We start from the raw sequence: 18,347 nt of genomic DNA, 5'->3' as shown, positions 1-18,347 counted from the left end.
TATAGCAGGGAGACCAGAAGTGAACATAATATTCCAAAAGTAGCCGAACTAAATCCTACACAGCCACAACATGACTTCCCAACTCCTATATTCAATGGCAAAAGGTGTGGTGCTGGAAAAGCACAGCAAGTCAGGCAGCATCTGAGGAGCAGGAGAGTCAATGTTTCGGGCATTAGCCCTTCATCAGGAACTCTCTTGCTCCTTGGATGCTGCCTGACCTGCTGTGCTTTTCCAGCACCACATCTTTTGACTCTGATCTCCAACATTTGCAGTCCTCACTTTCTCCTATACTCAATGCACTGACCAATACAGGTAAGCATACCAAAAACTTTCTCCACTAGCCTGTCTACCTGTGACTCCACTTTCAAGGAGCAATGAACCTGCACTCCAAGATCTTTTTGTTTAGCGACACTCCACAGGACCTTATCATTAAATGTACAAGTCCTGCCCTGATTTGCCTTAACAAAATGCAACACCTCACATTTATCTAAATTAAACACCATCTGCCACTCCTCGACCCATCTGATCAAGATCCCGTTTTACTGAGATAACCTGCTTCGCTGTCCACTACATCTCCAATTTTGGTGTCATCTGTAAGCTTACTAACTGTATGTTTACATCTAAATCATTTACGTAAATGATGAAAGCAGTGGACCCAACACCGATCCTTGTGGCACACTGCTGGTCAGAGGTTGTCTAGTCTGAAAAACAACCCTCTACCACCTCCCTCTGTCTTTTACCTTTGAGCCAGTTCTGTATCCAAATGGCTAGGTCTCCCTGTATTCCACGCTAATCAGTCTACCATAAAAAATCTTGTTGAATGCCTTTCTGAAGTCCATATTGTCAATGTCCACCCCTCCCCCCCCGCCTGCTTCATCAATCTTCTTTGTCACTTCTTCAAAAAACTTCTATCTAGATCAAGAAAAACAAAGACTTACTTCTTGTCTGATTGATCGCTGATCAGAATGGCTATCAAGTTGCCCTTTTCTTCCTGCTCCTTCATCAGCCTACAAACAAACAAAGAAAGACAGACAGAGAGGATTGCATTGAATGGATAGGGGTCAGACTGGAAAATAAGGACAAGAGTCAATTTGGAGCAAAAACTAGAAACACTCGACAGGGGTAGGCAACATCTGTGGAGGAAGAAATGGAGGAAAATCATCTGCTACCTTTCTAAGCTGTAAAAAGTTATTTCAGCTAATAACTGGCTTTAGATTGCAAAACCCAAAGTGTGCATATTATTTCTCATCAGTTATTGTGTCGTCTTCTTGTCACAGAAACAAATTCTCATGAAATCAATCATCTGTGAAAACAGCCATTTTATGTCAGAGAGTCATAAAGATCTACAGTACAGAAAATGGCCCATTGGTCTATCTCGACTGCATCAGTCAAAAACGAACACCTAACTATCCTAATCCGATTTGTCAGCTCTGGTCCATAGCCCTGTATGCCTGCATCACAAGTGTGTATCTATATACTTCTTAAATGTTATGAAGGTTTCTACCTCTTCCACCCTTATAGACAGTGAATTCCAGATTCCCACCACCGTCTGAGTGAAAACGCTTTTCCTCACATTCTCCTCTAAACCTTCTGCCCCACATCTTAAAGCTGCACAAGAATCAGTTCAGACCGAGCCCATAATGTCATTTATTCAGCACAGAAGCAGAATCCAACTTATCTGTGCTGACCAGATATCCTAAACTGATCCAGTCCCATTTGCCAGCATTTGGTCCGTGTCCCTCTAAACCCATCCAAAGACCTTTTAAATGTTGTAATTGTACCAGCCTCCACCACTTCCTCTGACAGCTCATTCCATACACGTACCACCCTCTGTGTTAATAAATTGCCCCTTTTCACCAACTCTCCAAACAAACAATTCAATAAGAATCATTGTCCTGCTTTCTCCCAAAAAAACTGGACATACATCCTTTTTCAGATAAAATCCAATTCTATTTTGGTAGCTTTAATAAGGGGAAGGAGGTTGAGCAATGGTATCATCACTGAACTTATAATTCAGAAACCCCAGGAAAAAGCTCTGGGAACATGGAACGAAACCCTGCCAGGGCAACTGGTGGTATTTTCAATTCAAACAAATCTGGAATGTAGTAATGGTAGCCACCAACTGTTGTAAAAACCCATCTGGTTCACTAATGCCTTTTTAGGGTGGGGAATGTTTCACCTTTACCTCGCTTGTGATTCCAGACACAGCAAATCTTAACTGTTTGACCCATTATAAACGTTATCAACATCCGCGAGAAAACATGATTTTCCAGTGTATTATTTTGATTTGACCCTTAAGTACACTAGCTTGGTTTGTCATTTCCACCTTATACAACGGAGAAAGTAAAAACAAGACAGTGTTCCTCCAGGACGAGGGTGCTACATGGACAGCACAAACTACACACTCGTACATGGCATAAAGTGCATAAGAAGTGCAAAACACGCAAGTTACAGTGTAATAGAAGAATGATAAATAATAGACATTTTTCTAGCAGCAATTAGAAATCGGACAAAGAATTTCAGATGGGAAAGAGTCCGATCATACTGTGGTAAGGAGCCTGATGGCTCGGGAGGAGAAACCGTTGCACAGTCTGGCCGTGAGAGACCAAATGCTCCGGTATCTTCTGCCAGATGGCAGGAGGGAGAAGAGTTTGAGTGAGAGGTGTGTGGGGTCTTCCACAATGCTCTTAGCCTTTCAGATGCAGCGTGTGGTGAAAATGTCTGTCGTGGAGGGAACAGAGACCCTAATAATCTTCTCAGCCGTCCTCACTATCTGCTGTCGGGTCTGACAATCCAAGACAGTGCGATTCCCAAACCAGGCAGTGATGCAGCAGCTCAGGGTACTCTCAATGAACCCTCTGTAGAATGTGGGGAGGATGGGGAGTGGGAGGTGGGCATTCCTCAGCTTGTGCAGAAAGTAGAGACACAATTGAGCTTTCTTGGTTATGGAGCTGGGGTTGAGGATCCAGGGGAGATTCTCCGCCAGGTGGACGCCAAGAAATTTGGTGCTCTTCACTGGGGAGCTGTCGATGTCCAGCGGAGAGTGGTCACTCTGTGCTCTCCTGAAGTCAACAACCATCTCTTTCATCTTGTCCATGGTCAGAGACAGATTGTTGGCTCTGCACCAGTCCATTAGCTGCTGCACCTCCTCTCTGTATGCTGACTCGGTGTTTGTGCTGATGAGACCCACTATCGTCGTATCATCAGCGAATTTGATGGTGTGATTCAAACTGTGCATCGCTGCACAGTCATGTGTCAGTAGGGTGAACAGCAGTGGACTGAGCACACAGCCCCGGGGGTATCCCGTGCTCAGTGTGATGGTGCTGGGGATGCTGTTCCCGATCCAGGCTGACTGAGGTCTTCCAGTCAGGAAGTCCAGGATCCAGTTACACTGGGAGGTCATTGTGGGGTGGTGGGTGAGGGTAGGGTGGGGCGGGGCAGATGGACTTCCTCGCTGCCACGTCGTTTCGTGCCTCAAACCGTGTGTGGACATTGTTCAACGTATCTGGGAGGGTGGCATCACCAGCAGAAGCAGACAATGCTGTTCTGTGGTTGGTGATGGCTGGATGCCCTTCCACATGCTCCACATAATGCTACTGTCCTGAGAGTGGCTGTGTATTCTCTGTGCGTATGCACACGTCACCTCTATGATGGCCTGGGTCAGGTCAGGCCTTTAAATATTAAGCCACTGTTACAACCGGTACTGCTTAATCCCAGCATTTTGGGGTTTGAAAATTAGACCATCGTGTCATAAGAGGGTAGAGCTTTGCTTTGAGCACTCAAAGTTCTGTGAAACATTTTATCCCTCGAATTCTGCACACACATTTCTTGCGATATTGGATAGAATATCTCCTCTGAGCCAGTGTAATGCAGACAAACTATTTTACAACATTACTCTTAAAAAGCAATATTGCTGAAATATATCAAGGAATAGGTTTTAATGAGTATTAAAATGACACCAAATGATTGAAGTAAATTATTGTCTTCTAAAGTGACATATCCAGCGCTTCAACTCAAGGACAGTTGCAAGAAATACCCATAAAGAATTAGTCAAACAAGAAGCTGTCTCCCACACTCTCAGACAGTGTATTAACTGCTACGTGTGAAAAGTTTTTCCTAATTAACTTTTGGTTCTTTTGCCAATTATTTCATAACCGTGCCATTAGCTTCTCAAGCCTTTCACAATTGGGAAACAATTCCTCGTGATTTTGAAAATCTTGACTTCTTCTCTTTTTTGGAATAAACCCCACCCCCTCTCAACTATCCACTTTAAGTTTCTCATCACCAGAATTATTCCCGATAATCTTTTGTACACCTTCCCTAATATCTTCACTACCTTGCTGAAGTGTGGCTCCCACAATAGCACATGATATTTGAGATGGAACCAGTGATTTATAAACCCATAACTCACCCATTACCTCCTTGGTTTTTGACTCAATGCTTCTGGAATTGATGTGTACAATTCTAAAGGGGATGCGGGAGCAGCAGGACCTCGGTGTATATGTGAACAGGTCACTGAAGGTGCATGACAAGTGAAGAGAGAGGTTACTAAAGCCCCCACTGTCCTCAACTTCACTAATAGAGGCATAGAGTACAAGAGTAAGGAGGTGATGTTGAATTTGTATAAGACACTTGTTAGACCTCAGCTGGAGAATTGTGTCCAGTTGTGGGTACCATGCTTAGGAGCTCCACTTCACAAAGCAGCAGTGCTCCAAAAGCTTGTGATTTTAAATAAACCTGCCGGACTGTAACCTGGTGTTGTGCAACTTCTGATCATATCCCTTTAGATTTTTCATAACCATCTACCCACCCAAATGTCTGTTAAATGTGTAACTGTACCAGACTCTCCCACTTCCTCTGGCAGCTCGTTCCTTATACATACCACCCTGTGGGTGAAAACGTTGCCCCTCAGGTCCCTTTTAAATCTTTCCCCGCTCACCTTAAACTTATGCTCTCTAGTTTGTACTCCCCCCACCCTGGGAAAGACCTTAGCTATGCACCCTATTCATGTTTTTATGAACTTCTATAAAGTCACCCCTCAGCCTCTTACACGCCAGGGAAACAAAGTCCTAGCCTATCCAGCCTCTCCTTATTACTCAAACTCTCCAGTCTCGGTAACATCCTTGTAAATCTGTTTTGCAACCTTTCCTGTTGAGTAATACCTTTCCTATAGCAGGGTGACCAGATGTGTATGCAGTGCTCAGAATGCGGCCTTACTAAAGCATTGTACAGCTGCAACAAGATATCCCAAATCTTGCACTCAGTGCTCTGACTGATGAAGGTTAGCATGCCGAATGCCTTCTTCACTATCCTGTCTACCTGTGATGTCACTTTCAAGGAACAATGTACTTGGACCCCTGGGTATCTCTGTTCAACAACACTCCCAGGGCCCCACATTAACTGTGTAAGTCCTGCCTTGGTTTTTTTCCTAACCAAAATGCAACAACTTGCATTTATCTAAATTCAACTCCACCTGCAATTTCTCAGCCCACTGGCCCAGTTGATTGATGCACTCTCAGGTGACCTTCTTCACTGTCCACAACTTTGGTGTTATCCGCACACTTACTAACATGCCACCTATATTCTCATCCAAATCATTTATGTAAATGATGAATAGCAGTGGACCCAGCACTGATCTTTTGCAACACACTGTTGGTCACAGGTCTCCAGTCTGAGCAACTCTCTATCATCACCCTCTATATCCTTCACCAAGCCAATTTTGTATCCAATTGACTAATTAACTATCCCTGGATCCCACGTGATCTAACCTTTCTAATAAGATAAGGAATCTTGTCAAAGGCCTCAATAAAGTCCATGTAGACAACATTTACTGCTCTGCCTTCATCTCTGTCCTTGGTCACCTCTCCAAAAACAAACTCTAATTTGTGAGACTTGCTTAGAGCTCTGTACATATAGGTAGCCCACATCAACATGGAAGAACCATCCCATTTCCTCTGTTCACATCTTTTAGAATGCACTTCCTTGGCTGGTCTGCCATGTTCGATCTAAACGATACCAAAGGACAACTCTACACCAAATCTGAACGCCCTCACCTGCCTTGCTCAGCCCCACCCTGTTGCCTCATTAACAACCCTTTCCCCCACCCACCCCCAATCATGGCTCCCACAGCCATTGGAAAAAGACAGTTTAATCACCTGCTCTTTGTGATGAGGGAGTTCAACATCATGTTACAACAACAGCAGCAATAAGCAATGCCCTTTCACCAGCAAGGGGAAGGAAGAATGTGGGACAATGAGCGGGAAACAAAAACAAAGGGCACATGTGCAAACTTACAAAAAGTACTCTGTTTCAGGCAAACAATGTTAGGGAAGAAAAACTGAAAGAACTGCGGATGCTGTAAATCAGAAACAAAAACAGAAATTGCTGGGAAACCTCAGCAGGTCTTGTAGCATCTGTGGAGAGAAATCAAGGTTAACGTTTCAGGTTGACTGTTCTTCCTCAGAACTGCTGTTAGGGAATTCTCCACATCTACAAGAACATAAGGAATTGGAACAGAAGTAGGCCATTCAACCCTTCAAACCCAATCTACCACTCAATTATATGACCTTTTACTTCAAACCACAGTTGCCTGTACTGCCCCCATATTTCTTGGTGAGTTTAATTCGTAGAAACCTATCGATCTCAGTTTTCAAAGTACTGAGGCTCTGGGTGGAGAATTCTAACGTTTCACGCATCCACCCTGGGCTGAAGAAGTTTCCCTCACTCTTCAGTCTTCAAGGTGCCCCTTATTCTAAGACAGCGACTTCTGCTTCTCTAGTTCCTAGCCAGGGGAACATCTTTCCTGGTACACCTCTCTCGAGCCCTAAAAGAATGTATATTTTTCAATGGTAACAGCTCTGCATCCCAGAGAATAATGCCCAGACTATTTAATTTTTCCTATAGTACATTCCTTCCATCCGAGGGATCAGTTTAGTGAACTTCTGGTTCACTCCTCCGATGGCAAGTACATTTTACTGCCAGTGAGGAGACCAAAACTGCATATTCCAGGGTGTTGTCTCACTAAGGCTCTGTAGGCAATGCAGTAAACAAGTCTGATAAGAGATACCAGTATGTGGAAAAGAAATCCAAATGCAGGAGTGAGGATGAAAGCCCTGAAATCACTAAGGAAGCAGCTGGATGCTCCTGTTAGGAGGAGAAACGTTCAGAGTTTTCAGGAAAAATGAAATAAGATGGGCCATCATCATATTCCCATGGTGATCTCTCTATTACACCTCTATACCATTTAATGCATATTTACACTGGGGCAGGGTTTAAAAGCTTTAGTTGCAGTCTTCTAGGCAGCTGGAAACATTTCCAAGTCACTGCCATAATGACTTGGGCTGGTTGGGCTGAAGGGCCTGTTTCCACTCTGTAGGGAATCTAATCTCATCTAAACTACACAGACTGCTCTAGGTGTGGTTTCACCAAGGCCATGTACAATTGCAGTAGGTTGAAACCTTTGAGGAGAAAGTGAGGTCTGCAGATGCTGGAGATCAGAGATGGAAATGTGTTGCTGGAAAAGCGCAGCAGATCAGGCAGCATCTAGGGAACAGGAGAATCGACGTTTCGGGCATTAGCCCTTCTTCAGGAATCTCTTCGGGCATTAGCCCTTCCTGAAGAAGGGCTAATGCCCGAAACGTCGATTCTCCTGTTCCCTAGATGCTGCCTGACCTGCTGCGCTTTTCCAGCAACACATTTCCATCTCTGATCTCCAGCATCTGCAGACCTCACTTTCTCGCCATAATGATGAAGTCTTAGAGGTACAGGAATGCCTTTGCAATTCCTACATTTATAGAAAGAGGCACTCAGCCACAAAGCGCTTAGCATTTCAAACAGAAACTAGCTACCAAAATGTACCAGAGCTCATTTTTGATGGAATCACATATCTCGGATAGTGCCTGTCCCTAATGGATTTCCTAATCAAAGCCTCTAACCAAAGGTTCCTCAGGAGCAGGAAAATCGATGTTTTGGGCAAAAGCCCTTAATCTTGATGAAGGGCTTTTGCCCGAAACTTCGATTTTCCTGCTCCTCGGATGCTGCCTGACCTGCTGTGCTTTTCCAGCACCGCTCTAATCTAGACTCTGATTTCCAGCATCTGCAGTCCTCACTTTTGCATGGAGGTTCCTCAGGCTGGATCTTTAGGGAAGGGGTGATCATGTTCGCCTTTAGGATCCATCATATCCTCATTTGGAGAAAGACTGTGGGTTCCCTGAGATACCAGAAACCCCAGTGTCAGCAGTTACAAGGACAAAGATTGGAAAGACCACAAAGGTCAGACCTTATTAATCCCTGCAAATAGAGCAGGTTGGCATGCACTCAGCTTCCCCCCTCAGTTAAAGCTCAAAATGAGGAGAAATGGAGGTATAATTTGGCAGGTCTCTCACTGCCCTCACCTAACCCAAATTTGCCTGTACTTTGTTAGTTGGATGTTGGTTATGTACTCCGATGTGTAGGGGGTAGGTTAGCTCAGTTGGCTGGACACCTTCCCCCATCTCAGTGTCATGATATTAACTTTCCTGGGTTCAAAGGCAGTACGTGAAGGCCCATGTGCAGATTTAAGTGCCTGTCGTAGGGATGAAAAAAAGTCAGTGAAAGGAAATACTCGACTCACTGCTAATGAATCATGGGCAGGCTAGAGATTCCAGTGCAGATTGAGGAGACAATGGTAGTCTTGGTTATTTGAACAATCTGATTCAGAAAGGGCAACAGCAACAGGGGGAGTATGTGGCTGTAGTGAAGACCTGAAAACAGCAACATCATATCAGAGTGAAGTCACTATAGTCACAGACGTCCATAGAGTGCTGTCTCATTTGAAAGAGTGAGGCAGAGAGAGAGTGAGGCAGAGAGAGAGAGAGAGAGAGAGAGGCTAGAATTGAACCCGCACTCCCGGCCTGGGCCCACACCCCCGGCCTCGACTTGGGCCCGCACCCCCGGCCTCGGCCTCAGCCTGGGCCTGCACTCCCGGCCTCGGTCCGCATTCCCAGCGCAGTGTGGGTCGGAAGGACTGTTATTCTGAACTCTTTACTTCTCTATCTTTCTAACTTATTGCTGGACTTTACATTTCTTTATTTTGCTCATATTCTTCCCCAAGAATCTGGACATAAGAATTTCTACCTAGGTACATTGCTGCCCAAGATGACACCGTAAATGGCGACTTGTAAACTCTTCACTGTACTCATGCGGCAAGTACATGTGGCAATAAAGCAAATTCTAATTCTTTTACAGTAAGGAGAATATCAGAGCTCCAGCTCAGTAAATCCAACAGCATGGCCTGAATCACCTCACTTTAACTATTTTGGGACTTAAAAAACATTCAAACCCTGAATTTCTCCCCTGTTTTAACCCAATATCATACAGTGTGAAACAACTGTTCTCAGATACAATGTCTCTGATACAACCATATTTATCTGCTTTATGAATATTCACTTCAACCATTTCCATCTCACCATCCCACAGATCCAAGAGCCCCAATATCAGCTGAACCTCATTACTTCTCTCTGTCTTTCAAGCCGGGTCAACCACATTTCCCTCATCTGTTCTGGGCTCAAGTTGCCCCTTCAATTCAATACCTATTGTATCAGTTATAATCACAAGTTTGCAGATGAGCAGATGGGAAAATGTGAACTTGTCCATTTTGGCAGGAAGAACAAAAAAGCAGTACATTATGCAGAGCGGAGAGATTGCAGATATCTGCACTAAACAGGGATTGTGGTACATAGGGTCAAAAGATGATCACAAAACAGCAGTTTGCAGGGACAGCAAGTTATTAGACTGGTGAATGGAATATTGGTGCTTATTGCAAGGGAAGGGGAATAAAAGAGTCGGGAAGTTTTACTCCTGACGTACAGGGCCTTAGGTGAGACCACATCTGAAGTATTTCCATTTTCATTCATCCATAGGATGTGGGCATTAATGGCAAGGCCAACATTTATTGCCCATCCCTAATCACCTTTGAGAAGGTGGAGATGAGCTGTCTGTGTCAGGTGGGTACACCCACTGTGCCATTAAGATGGGAATTCCAGGAATATAATCCAGCAACAGCGACAATTTTGACCTCATTTTGAAAAAATGACAAAATTGTGAAGCAGCCTAGAGAAAGGACTCATTCCATTTTTATGGAGGAAGGTAGATTAGGTTGGGCCTTTACCCATTGATATTTTGAAAAATAAGGAGTAATCTTACTGAAACCTAGAAGCTCCAGAGGGAACTTAACAGGGTGCATGCTGAAGGGAAGTGTTTGTAGGAGAGACAAAAACTCTCATCTTTGAGGGACATAGTTGAAGAATAAGAGATGTCACTTTTAAGATGGAGAAGAGGAGGGGTTTTTTTTTGCCAGAAAGTGCTAAGTCTGTCCAATTCTCTATCCGAGAAGACAGAGGAGGTTTTGGTCATTGAATTTATTCCAGGCAGAGTGAGATAGAATTTTGAGACGAGGGAGTCTAAGTTATGGACAGGGAGACAGAAACACTGAGCTCAGACCAACCCGAACAGCTGTGATCCTATTAAATGGTAAAACAGGTGCCAGATTATTTGTTATACAACAATACTGCGCCCACTTTGGAATCTCTTTTGCAAAACAACATCTCCCAAAATAAAGCAACAAAAATACTTTGTTGTTACCGTTTCCCATTTTCATAAAGCCTCGTTACTTCATTCTTCAACTCTTGCTCTTTTTGAACAAACTCTTTCTTCTCCTTTTCAGATTTCTTCTTCAGTTCTTCCAATTTTACTTTCATCTCCTGAACCTGCTTAACATTATCCTGCAATGTCGTGTAAAACAAAAATCATTCACATGTCATTCTTTCAGACCTGGCTGTCATGCAAAACAAAATCGTTCTTAAATGGAGTTTCACGTTCAGCAGTTCTTTTTGCATCGTGGAATATTTCAGTGTGAAATGCGAATGCTAAAGGCATTATCTTTAATAAACTTCAAAAGAATGATTGAGCTTGACACGAGGAATAGAATTATCATTAGAGACAGCACCAACAGCCGTGGGCATTTTACATCTAACAGTGACTTTGATTCAGCTTCAACATGGAATCAATCTCAGACACGTTCCCAGTAATTCATTTCTACTTCGGATAGAATGTCAAAATGCCTCTGTATTCCCAGAGTTCTGGAAACATCCCATTTGTAGCCACTTTATTTTGAGCCCCCAGATTGGTGCTTGAATAACATGGCTTCAAGATCAGCATCGACAAGTTCATCATCATTTACTAGCTGAGAAAAAAAAACCCTTTCCAGCTGAACAGAGAAAAGCTAAATATTAACTATTTTTATCTTTTGTAAGAGAAAGGGGCATACATAGGGTGAATAGTCTAGATCAACATCTAGAAGGACAAGGGCAGCAGATACATTGGAACACCACCAGCTGCAAGTTCCCCTCCAAGCCACTCACCATCCTGACTTGGAAATATATCACTGTTCTTTCACCGTCAATGGGTCAAAATCCTGGAATTCCCTCCGTAAGGGCACTGAGGGCCTGAGCACACCTCAAGAATGCAGAGGTTCAACAAGGCAGCTCATCAAGGGGCAACTAGGGATGGGCAAAACACGCTGACCTAGTCAGTGAGAATCCCATTGCATGAACACATTTTTAAAACACTGTACAAACATACTCAGCCACAAAAGAAAAAAAAAAGCAGGAAACTATCAATTGAATAGCATTTACTATCATCTGGCTCTCAATGCAATTCAGGTTTGACCAGGAGAGGATGTGAATATTACATAAACAAAAACAGAAATTGCTGGAGAAACTCAACAGGCCGTGGCAGCATCTGTGGGAAGAAAGCAAGATTTTGGGTCCGGTGACCATTCTTCAGAACTGATTGTCGCTAGGAAAAGGTTCCTGTACATGTTGATGAAGGCAGGAGGAGGAAATGTTCAGTGGAGATGGAGCCCAGTGAGAGAGAACACAACATTTGGCCAGACAAAGGATTGGGTAAAGATCAGTCTGGGAGAATCAATAACTGCTAATGGGGATCATTACTAGCTGACAATGGGTTGTATGTGGTTGCAGCCCATGTGATGACAAAGCCTGGTTTGTGGGGATTGGGGTTAGGACATGGGGAGAAGGTGCTCAAGCCCTAAAATCATTGACCTCAATATTGACTCACAAAGGCTGCGGTGCTCTCAAGCAGAAAATGAGGTGTTGTCCTGCCAGCTTGCACTGAGCTTCGCTGGAGCACTGCGACAAATCCGAGACAGAAACGTTGGCCAGGGAACACAGTGAGCATTACATTACCGGTCACACAAATACTTGCTGTTAACTTGCAAATACAGTAGGGAGTTAGCAATCCAAGTTAAGTTCCACTTTTACAAAAACCGATGCAACATTTTTAGCGATTTGTTCCCCGGATAAGATTGTCATTAGCAAGGGCAGCAGTTATTGTGTATCACTTGCCTACGAGAAGGTGGTAATGGCTTCTTGAATGACACAAGCCTATGTAGTGGCAGCATTCCCACATCACTGCTGAGATTGTTGCTCCAAGATTTCGACTAAACGGTAGTGGAGGAATGGCCATGTCAGGATGGCGAGTCACTAGGGATGGCAATCCACCTATTGCCACAGTCCTCCTAGGTGGCAGAGGATTTGTACTTGGTATGATTCCAGCCACTGAGAGCTTTCCCATTAAACACAGGAGCAGAAGCAGGCCATTCAGCCCATCAGGTCTGCTCCACAATTCAATGAGGTCATGGTGTATTCTGATCATCCGCACCACCACTTTCCTACCTTTTCCCAGGACCTTTGATTCCCTTAATGATTCAAATCTGTCTGCCTCAGCCCCAAATACACTTAATGACCCGGACTCGAAAGCCCTCTGTGGTAAAGAATTCCACAGATTCACAACTCATAGAGAAGAAATTCCTCTCAGTCTTACCAGTGCGACCTCCCGTTCTGAGATTATAGCATCTGATCCTAACCATTTCCACAAAGGGAAACAACCTCTCTGCATTTACTCTGTCAGGTCCTTTAAGAATCTTGTATGTTTCCATAAAATCGTCTCTCACTCTCTTACATTCCAATGAGCATAATCCAAATCTACTGAACCTTCCCTCAGAAGACAGTCCCTCACACCTGAAATCAGCCAAGCAAACCTTCTTTGGACTGCCTCCAATGCCAGGATATCTTTCATCTGATAAGGAACCAGTGTCTTCCCGCAGTGATCTGACCTGTGCCTCGCAGAGTTTTAGCAAAACTTCCCTACTGCCATTCTCCATTCCCTTTGAAATAAAGGCCAGCACTCCATTTGCCTCCCTATTACTTGCTGAACCTGCACTGACTTCAGTCAAATGGAAAAATCTCAATTATATAGTAATTGGAACAAAACATGTTTAACATAGTGCATGCAGAGGAATGATTTCAAATGTGCAATAATTCTAGTATGTAAGCAAACATGGAAATCAAGTCACTGACTATATTACATCCTCAAGTACTAACATGGGATTTGTTTACAACCTTCCAAACCTGGACAGTAATTCAACCAACAAAAATAAAAGATAAACTCCTTTTGTTTGTTGTCCCAAGACCAATATTTATTCCTCAACCAATATCATTAATTGTCAAACTGATCATTATCATACTGCAATTTGTGGGAGCATGCGGTGTATAAATTGAGGAGCACATTTCCTACTCTGCGGTGACTATGTTTCAATAATGTGCCTTTTTGGCTACAAAATGTTCTGGGATGTCCTTAAGTTATGGAAGGCTTACTTTAATTGAAGCCTCTCTTTCTAATCGCATTTTACCTGGTAAATATTCTCCTCTTCTTCCTGTCGTGTTTGAAGTTGTCGAACTTTGACCTGGAGCTGGTTCTCCATCTGTATCTGTCTGTCCAACACCTCCTGGTATCTGTCCTTCAAAACCTCCCGTTCAGCCGTCACTTCGTTCTGAAACAGTCCGATGATATCAGATTAAGAAACCGCAGCTACTTAATGTGAACAGAGCGAACCCTTCTTGCTACACTTGTATTACTACTCACTACCTGAAACTACAGATTGGTACAAATGGGTAGCCCAAAGACAACATTGAGGATAATTACTGTCCAGTTTTAAAATACTATTATAAATGATTTGACAGAGGAGTCCACTTGCTTGCAAATTTTGCCATTTTGTACTTACGTGCTGAACTTTTAATTTAATTCCTTTATTTTTCTACTTTATATTAAGAAGGACTTTAATGTTAACTATTACCTTATTTCATTATTTTGTCAGATCCACACCCCCCTCCAACCCAACCTCCACTCCCGGCACCTTCCCCTGCAACCGCAAAAAATGCAAAACTTGCGCCCACACCTCCCCCCTCACTTCCCTCCAAGGCCCCAAGGGATCCTTCAATATCCATCAGAAATTCACCTGCACCTCCACACACATCATTTACTGCATCCGCTGCACCCGATGTGGCCTCCTCTATATTGGGGAGACAGGCCGCCTACTTGCGGAACGTTTCAGAGAACACCTCTGGGACACCCGCACCAACCAACCCAACCGCCCCGTGGCTGAACACTTTAACTCCCCCTCCCACTCCGCCAAGGACATGCAGGTCCTTGGCCTCCTCCATCGCCAGACCATGGCAACACGACGCCTGGAGGAAGAGCGCCTCATCTTCCGCGTAGGAACCCTCCAGCCACAGGAGATGAATGCGGATTTCTCCAGCTTCCTCATTTCCCCTCCCCCCACCTTTTCTCAGTCCCAACCCTCGGACTCAGCACTGCCTTCTTGACCTGCAATCTTCTTCCCGACCTCTCCGCCCCCACCTCCTCTCCAGCCTATCACCCTCACCTTAACCTCCTTCCACCTATCGCATTCCCAATGCCCCTCCCCCAAGTCCCTCCTCCCTACCTTTTATCTTAGCCTGCTTGGCACACCCTCCTCATTCCTGAAGAAGGGCTTATGTCGTTTCTCCTTCTCCTTTGATGCTGCCTGACCTGCTGCGCTTTTCCAGCAACACATTTTTAAGCTCTGATCTCCAGCATCTGCAGTCCTCACTTTCTTTTACCTCTACCTCTGTACCTGAGTATGCATGACAATAAAAATCTAAATCTTAAAAAAAATCTAAATATACCTATACCAATAAAAAAAAGCACAATTCCAGTAAATGCAAAAGTGCTGATTTCTGTCATAACTAACGTCTACTTTAGAAAATCACTTTCTGAGGAATGAGTGGACTTGGGTCAACTCACCCATGGATTGTATAGATGTTGTAAGAACGTTCACTGTTCTCTGGACAGTGCAAGAATGAAGAAAAAGAGGTATTATTGAATTCAGGAACTCAGTAGCTAATAGCAATATGAGTTCACAGTTCACTTACCATGTACTTTTCAATATCTTTGTCTGTGCTGACCTCTGCGTCTACAGTAACACAGTCTGTCTGCAACAGAAAACAAATCACTTAAGTTCCAGTTAGAGAGCCATAGAGATGTACAGCAGAAAACAGTCCCTTTGGTCCAACTTGTCCATGCTGACCAGACATCCTAATCTAGTCACATTTGCCAGCACTTGACCCATATCCCTCTAAACCCTTCCTATTCATATACCCATCCAGATGTCTTTTAAATACTCCAATTGTACCAGTCTCCATCACTTCCCTGGCATCCCATGCCATTCATGCAACACACTCTGTGCGAGAAACCTACCCCTTTAGATCCCCCTCAAACCTTTCCCCAAATCCATGCTTCCCAGACTCGGACTTCCCCACCCTGGGGAAAAGACCCCACCTGTCCACCCCACTCGTGCCCCCCCGACAACTCCACAAACCTCCTCAATGTCACCCCTCAGCCTCCAACTCTCCGGGGAAAACAGACCCAGTTTATTTAGCCTCTCTGCACAGCCAAAACCCTCCAATCCTGGCAACATACCCGCAAATCCCCTGTGAACTCCACCAAAGCCTCAACATCCATCTCACAGCAGGGAGACCAGACCTGCATGCAGCACTCCAACAGTGATCCAACCAGTGTCTCGCAAACCAGCAAGATGAGCTTGAACACACATATACCAACTGGTTCAAGAACAACTTTGTCTTGGCTGTTATGAAAATGCTGAATGGATCTCTCTACCTTCAAGTAACATTGATCTTGCTTTGTGCACGTCTGGTGCAGCCATGACCTTGTATGTCTTGCTCTATCGCAGCACCCCATGTCCCTGTTTGCTATGATCTGCCTGTACTGCTTGCAAAACAAAGCTTTTCACTGTACTCAGGTACGTGTGATGACAGTAAATCAAATCAAATCAACGCTTGCCTTCATCAGTCGGGAAACTGAGCAGAAAATTTAGCAAATTGTGCTGCAGCTGCACAAAACTCTAGCCAGGCCACACCCGAAACATCGCGTGCAGCTCCAGTCCCCACACGACAGGGGGGATGTGGAGGCCCTGGAGAGGCCCACCTGAATGCCAGCCACATGGAGCAGCCAAACAAACCGGGATCACTTCTACCACAGCATCAGAGGCCGACCAGACAGAACTGCATAAAGTCATGAGAGGCCAGAGATCCTCCTGACAGAGGGCGGCCATGTCAAATCCCAGGGGGATTGGCCCAAACTGAGGGGGAAATGTCCAAAGGAGATGTGCAAGTGAAGTTTCTCCACACAGAGGGTAGTAGGTGCTTGGAATGTGCTGCTAGTGGAGGGTGGCAGAAGCAGATACAATTAAACAGGTAGACATGAGGCTCAAACATTTTTTGTGTTGATTTTGTGGGCATCGCTGGCCAGTCAAGCCCAGCTGTCCTCAAGAATGTGGCAGGGAGCCACACCCCTCCCCCTTCCGGACCACCGCAGTCTGGCGGGTTGACCCACAATGCCATGAGGGAGGGTTTCTGACCCAGTGACAGTGAAGGAACAGCAATACACCTCCGAAAGCCAGGATGTCGAGTGGTCCGGTGGGGGATCCCCAAGGTGGCAGTGCCCCCCATCCATCCACCGACAACCCCACCCCCCCATCTCCTCCAAAGATGGAAGTGGCAGTGGACCCTGAAGGTAAGGTTCAGTGATCTCTGGAAAACCCTGCAGTGCGACCACACCCCACCGCCACCAATTATTAATGGCGGAGGGAGCAGATGCAGTGTCAACCAAGCAGAATGCCCCGTCCCAGATGGTCTCAAGCTCCCTTCAAGTGTTGTTGGGGCTGCACTCATCCAGGCCAGTGGGGAGTATTCCATTACATTCCTGACTTGTGCCTTGTAGATCGTGGACAGGTTTGGGGAGTCAGGAGTGAATTATTTCCTGCAGTATTCCTAGCCTCATCTTGTAGCCACTGTGTTTATACGGTGAGTCTAATTGAGTTTCTGATCAATAGCAACCCCCAAGATGTTGATAGTGGGATATTCAATGATGGTAACGCCATTAATGTCCAGGAGCAATGGTTAGATTGTCTCTAGCTGGTGATGGTCATAGCCTGGCATTTTTGTGGCGCGAATGTTACTTGCCACTTGTCAGTCCAAGCCTGGATATTGTCCAGATCTTGTTGTATTTGGCCATGGACTGCTTCAGTACCTGAGGAGTTACGAATGGTCCTGAACATTGTGCCATCATTGGCGTACATCCCCACTTCTGACCTTATGATGGAGGGAAGGTCATTGCCAAAGCAGGTGAAGATTGTTGGGTCTCAGACATTATTCTGAGGAACTCCTGCAGAGATGTCCTGGAGCCGAGGTGACTGATCTCCAACAACCACAACCATTCCAAAATGGACTAGGTACGACTCCAACCATCGGAGAGTGTACCTGCTGATTCTAGTTTTGCTCGGGCTCCTTAGTGCCACACTCAATCAAATGCAGCCTTGATACCAAGGGCTGTCCCTCTCCCCTCCCCTCTGGAATTCATCTCTTTTGTCCATGTTTGAACCAAGGCTGGAATGAAGTCAGGAGCTGAATGGCCCTGGCAGAACCCAAACAGGGCATCACTGAGCAGGTTATTGCTGAGCTGGTGCTACTTGATAGCACTGTTGATGACACCTTCCATCACTTTACCGATGATCGAGAGGGCTGATAGGGCGGTAATCAGCCAGGTGGGATTATCCTGCTTTTTATGGAGGGGACATACTTGATCAATATTCCACATTGTAGGATATGTGCCAATGTTATACCTGTACTAGAACAGCTGGGCTAAAGGAGCAGCAAATTCTGGAGCACAAGTCTTCAGAACTATTGCTGAAATGTTGTCAGGGCCCATAGTCTTTGCAGTATCCAGTGCCTCCAACGATATCACATGGAGTGAATCAAATTGGTTGACGGCTGGTATGATTAGATTAGATTCCCTACAGTGTGGAAACAGGCCCTTCGGCCCAACAAGTCTACACCGACCCTCCAAAGAGCAACCCACCCAGACACATTCCCCTACATTTACCCCTAACA

The 18,347-nt window shown here is 44.9% G+C and overlaps 1 protein-coding gene across 4 annotated transcripts in view; it reads right to left on the bottom strand.

Moving 5' to 3' along the window:
* LOC122540617 (RING finger protein 214) overlaps positions 1-18,347 on the bottom strand; it is a 79,027-nt gene that overhangs the window by 31,274 nt on the left and 29,406 nt on the right. For all 4 annotated transcript variants that reach the window (XM_043676576.2, XM_043676574.2, XM_043676577.2 and 1 more), the window contains 4 exons: positions 15,312-15,371; positions 13,751-13,891; positions 10,621-10,760; positions 939-1,007 (listed from right to left, as the gene is read on the bottom strand). In XM_043676576.2, coding sequence (XP_043532511.2) covers positions 939-1,007; positions 10,621-10,760; positions 13,751-13,891; positions 15,312-15,371 — 410 coding nt within the window. The remainder of the gene's footprint in view (positions 1-938; positions 1,008-10,620; positions 10,761-13,750; positions 13,892-15,311; positions 15,372-18,347) is intronic.

The sequence above is a fragment of the Chiloscyllium plagiosum genome, unplaced genomic scaffold (assembly GCF_037043375.1).
Source record: "Chiloscyllium plagiosum isolate Xiang-an unplaced genomic scaffold, Cpla_swu_hap1 HiC_scaffold_29, whole genome shotgun sequence".
Taxonomy (NCBI): domain Eukaryota; kingdom Metazoa; phylum Chordata; class Chondrichthyes; order Orectolobiformes; family Hemiscylliidae; genus Chiloscyllium; species Chiloscyllium plagiosum.
Note: the sequence above shows the minus strand (reverse complement) of the source record. Positions and strands in the feature narration are given on the sequence as shown.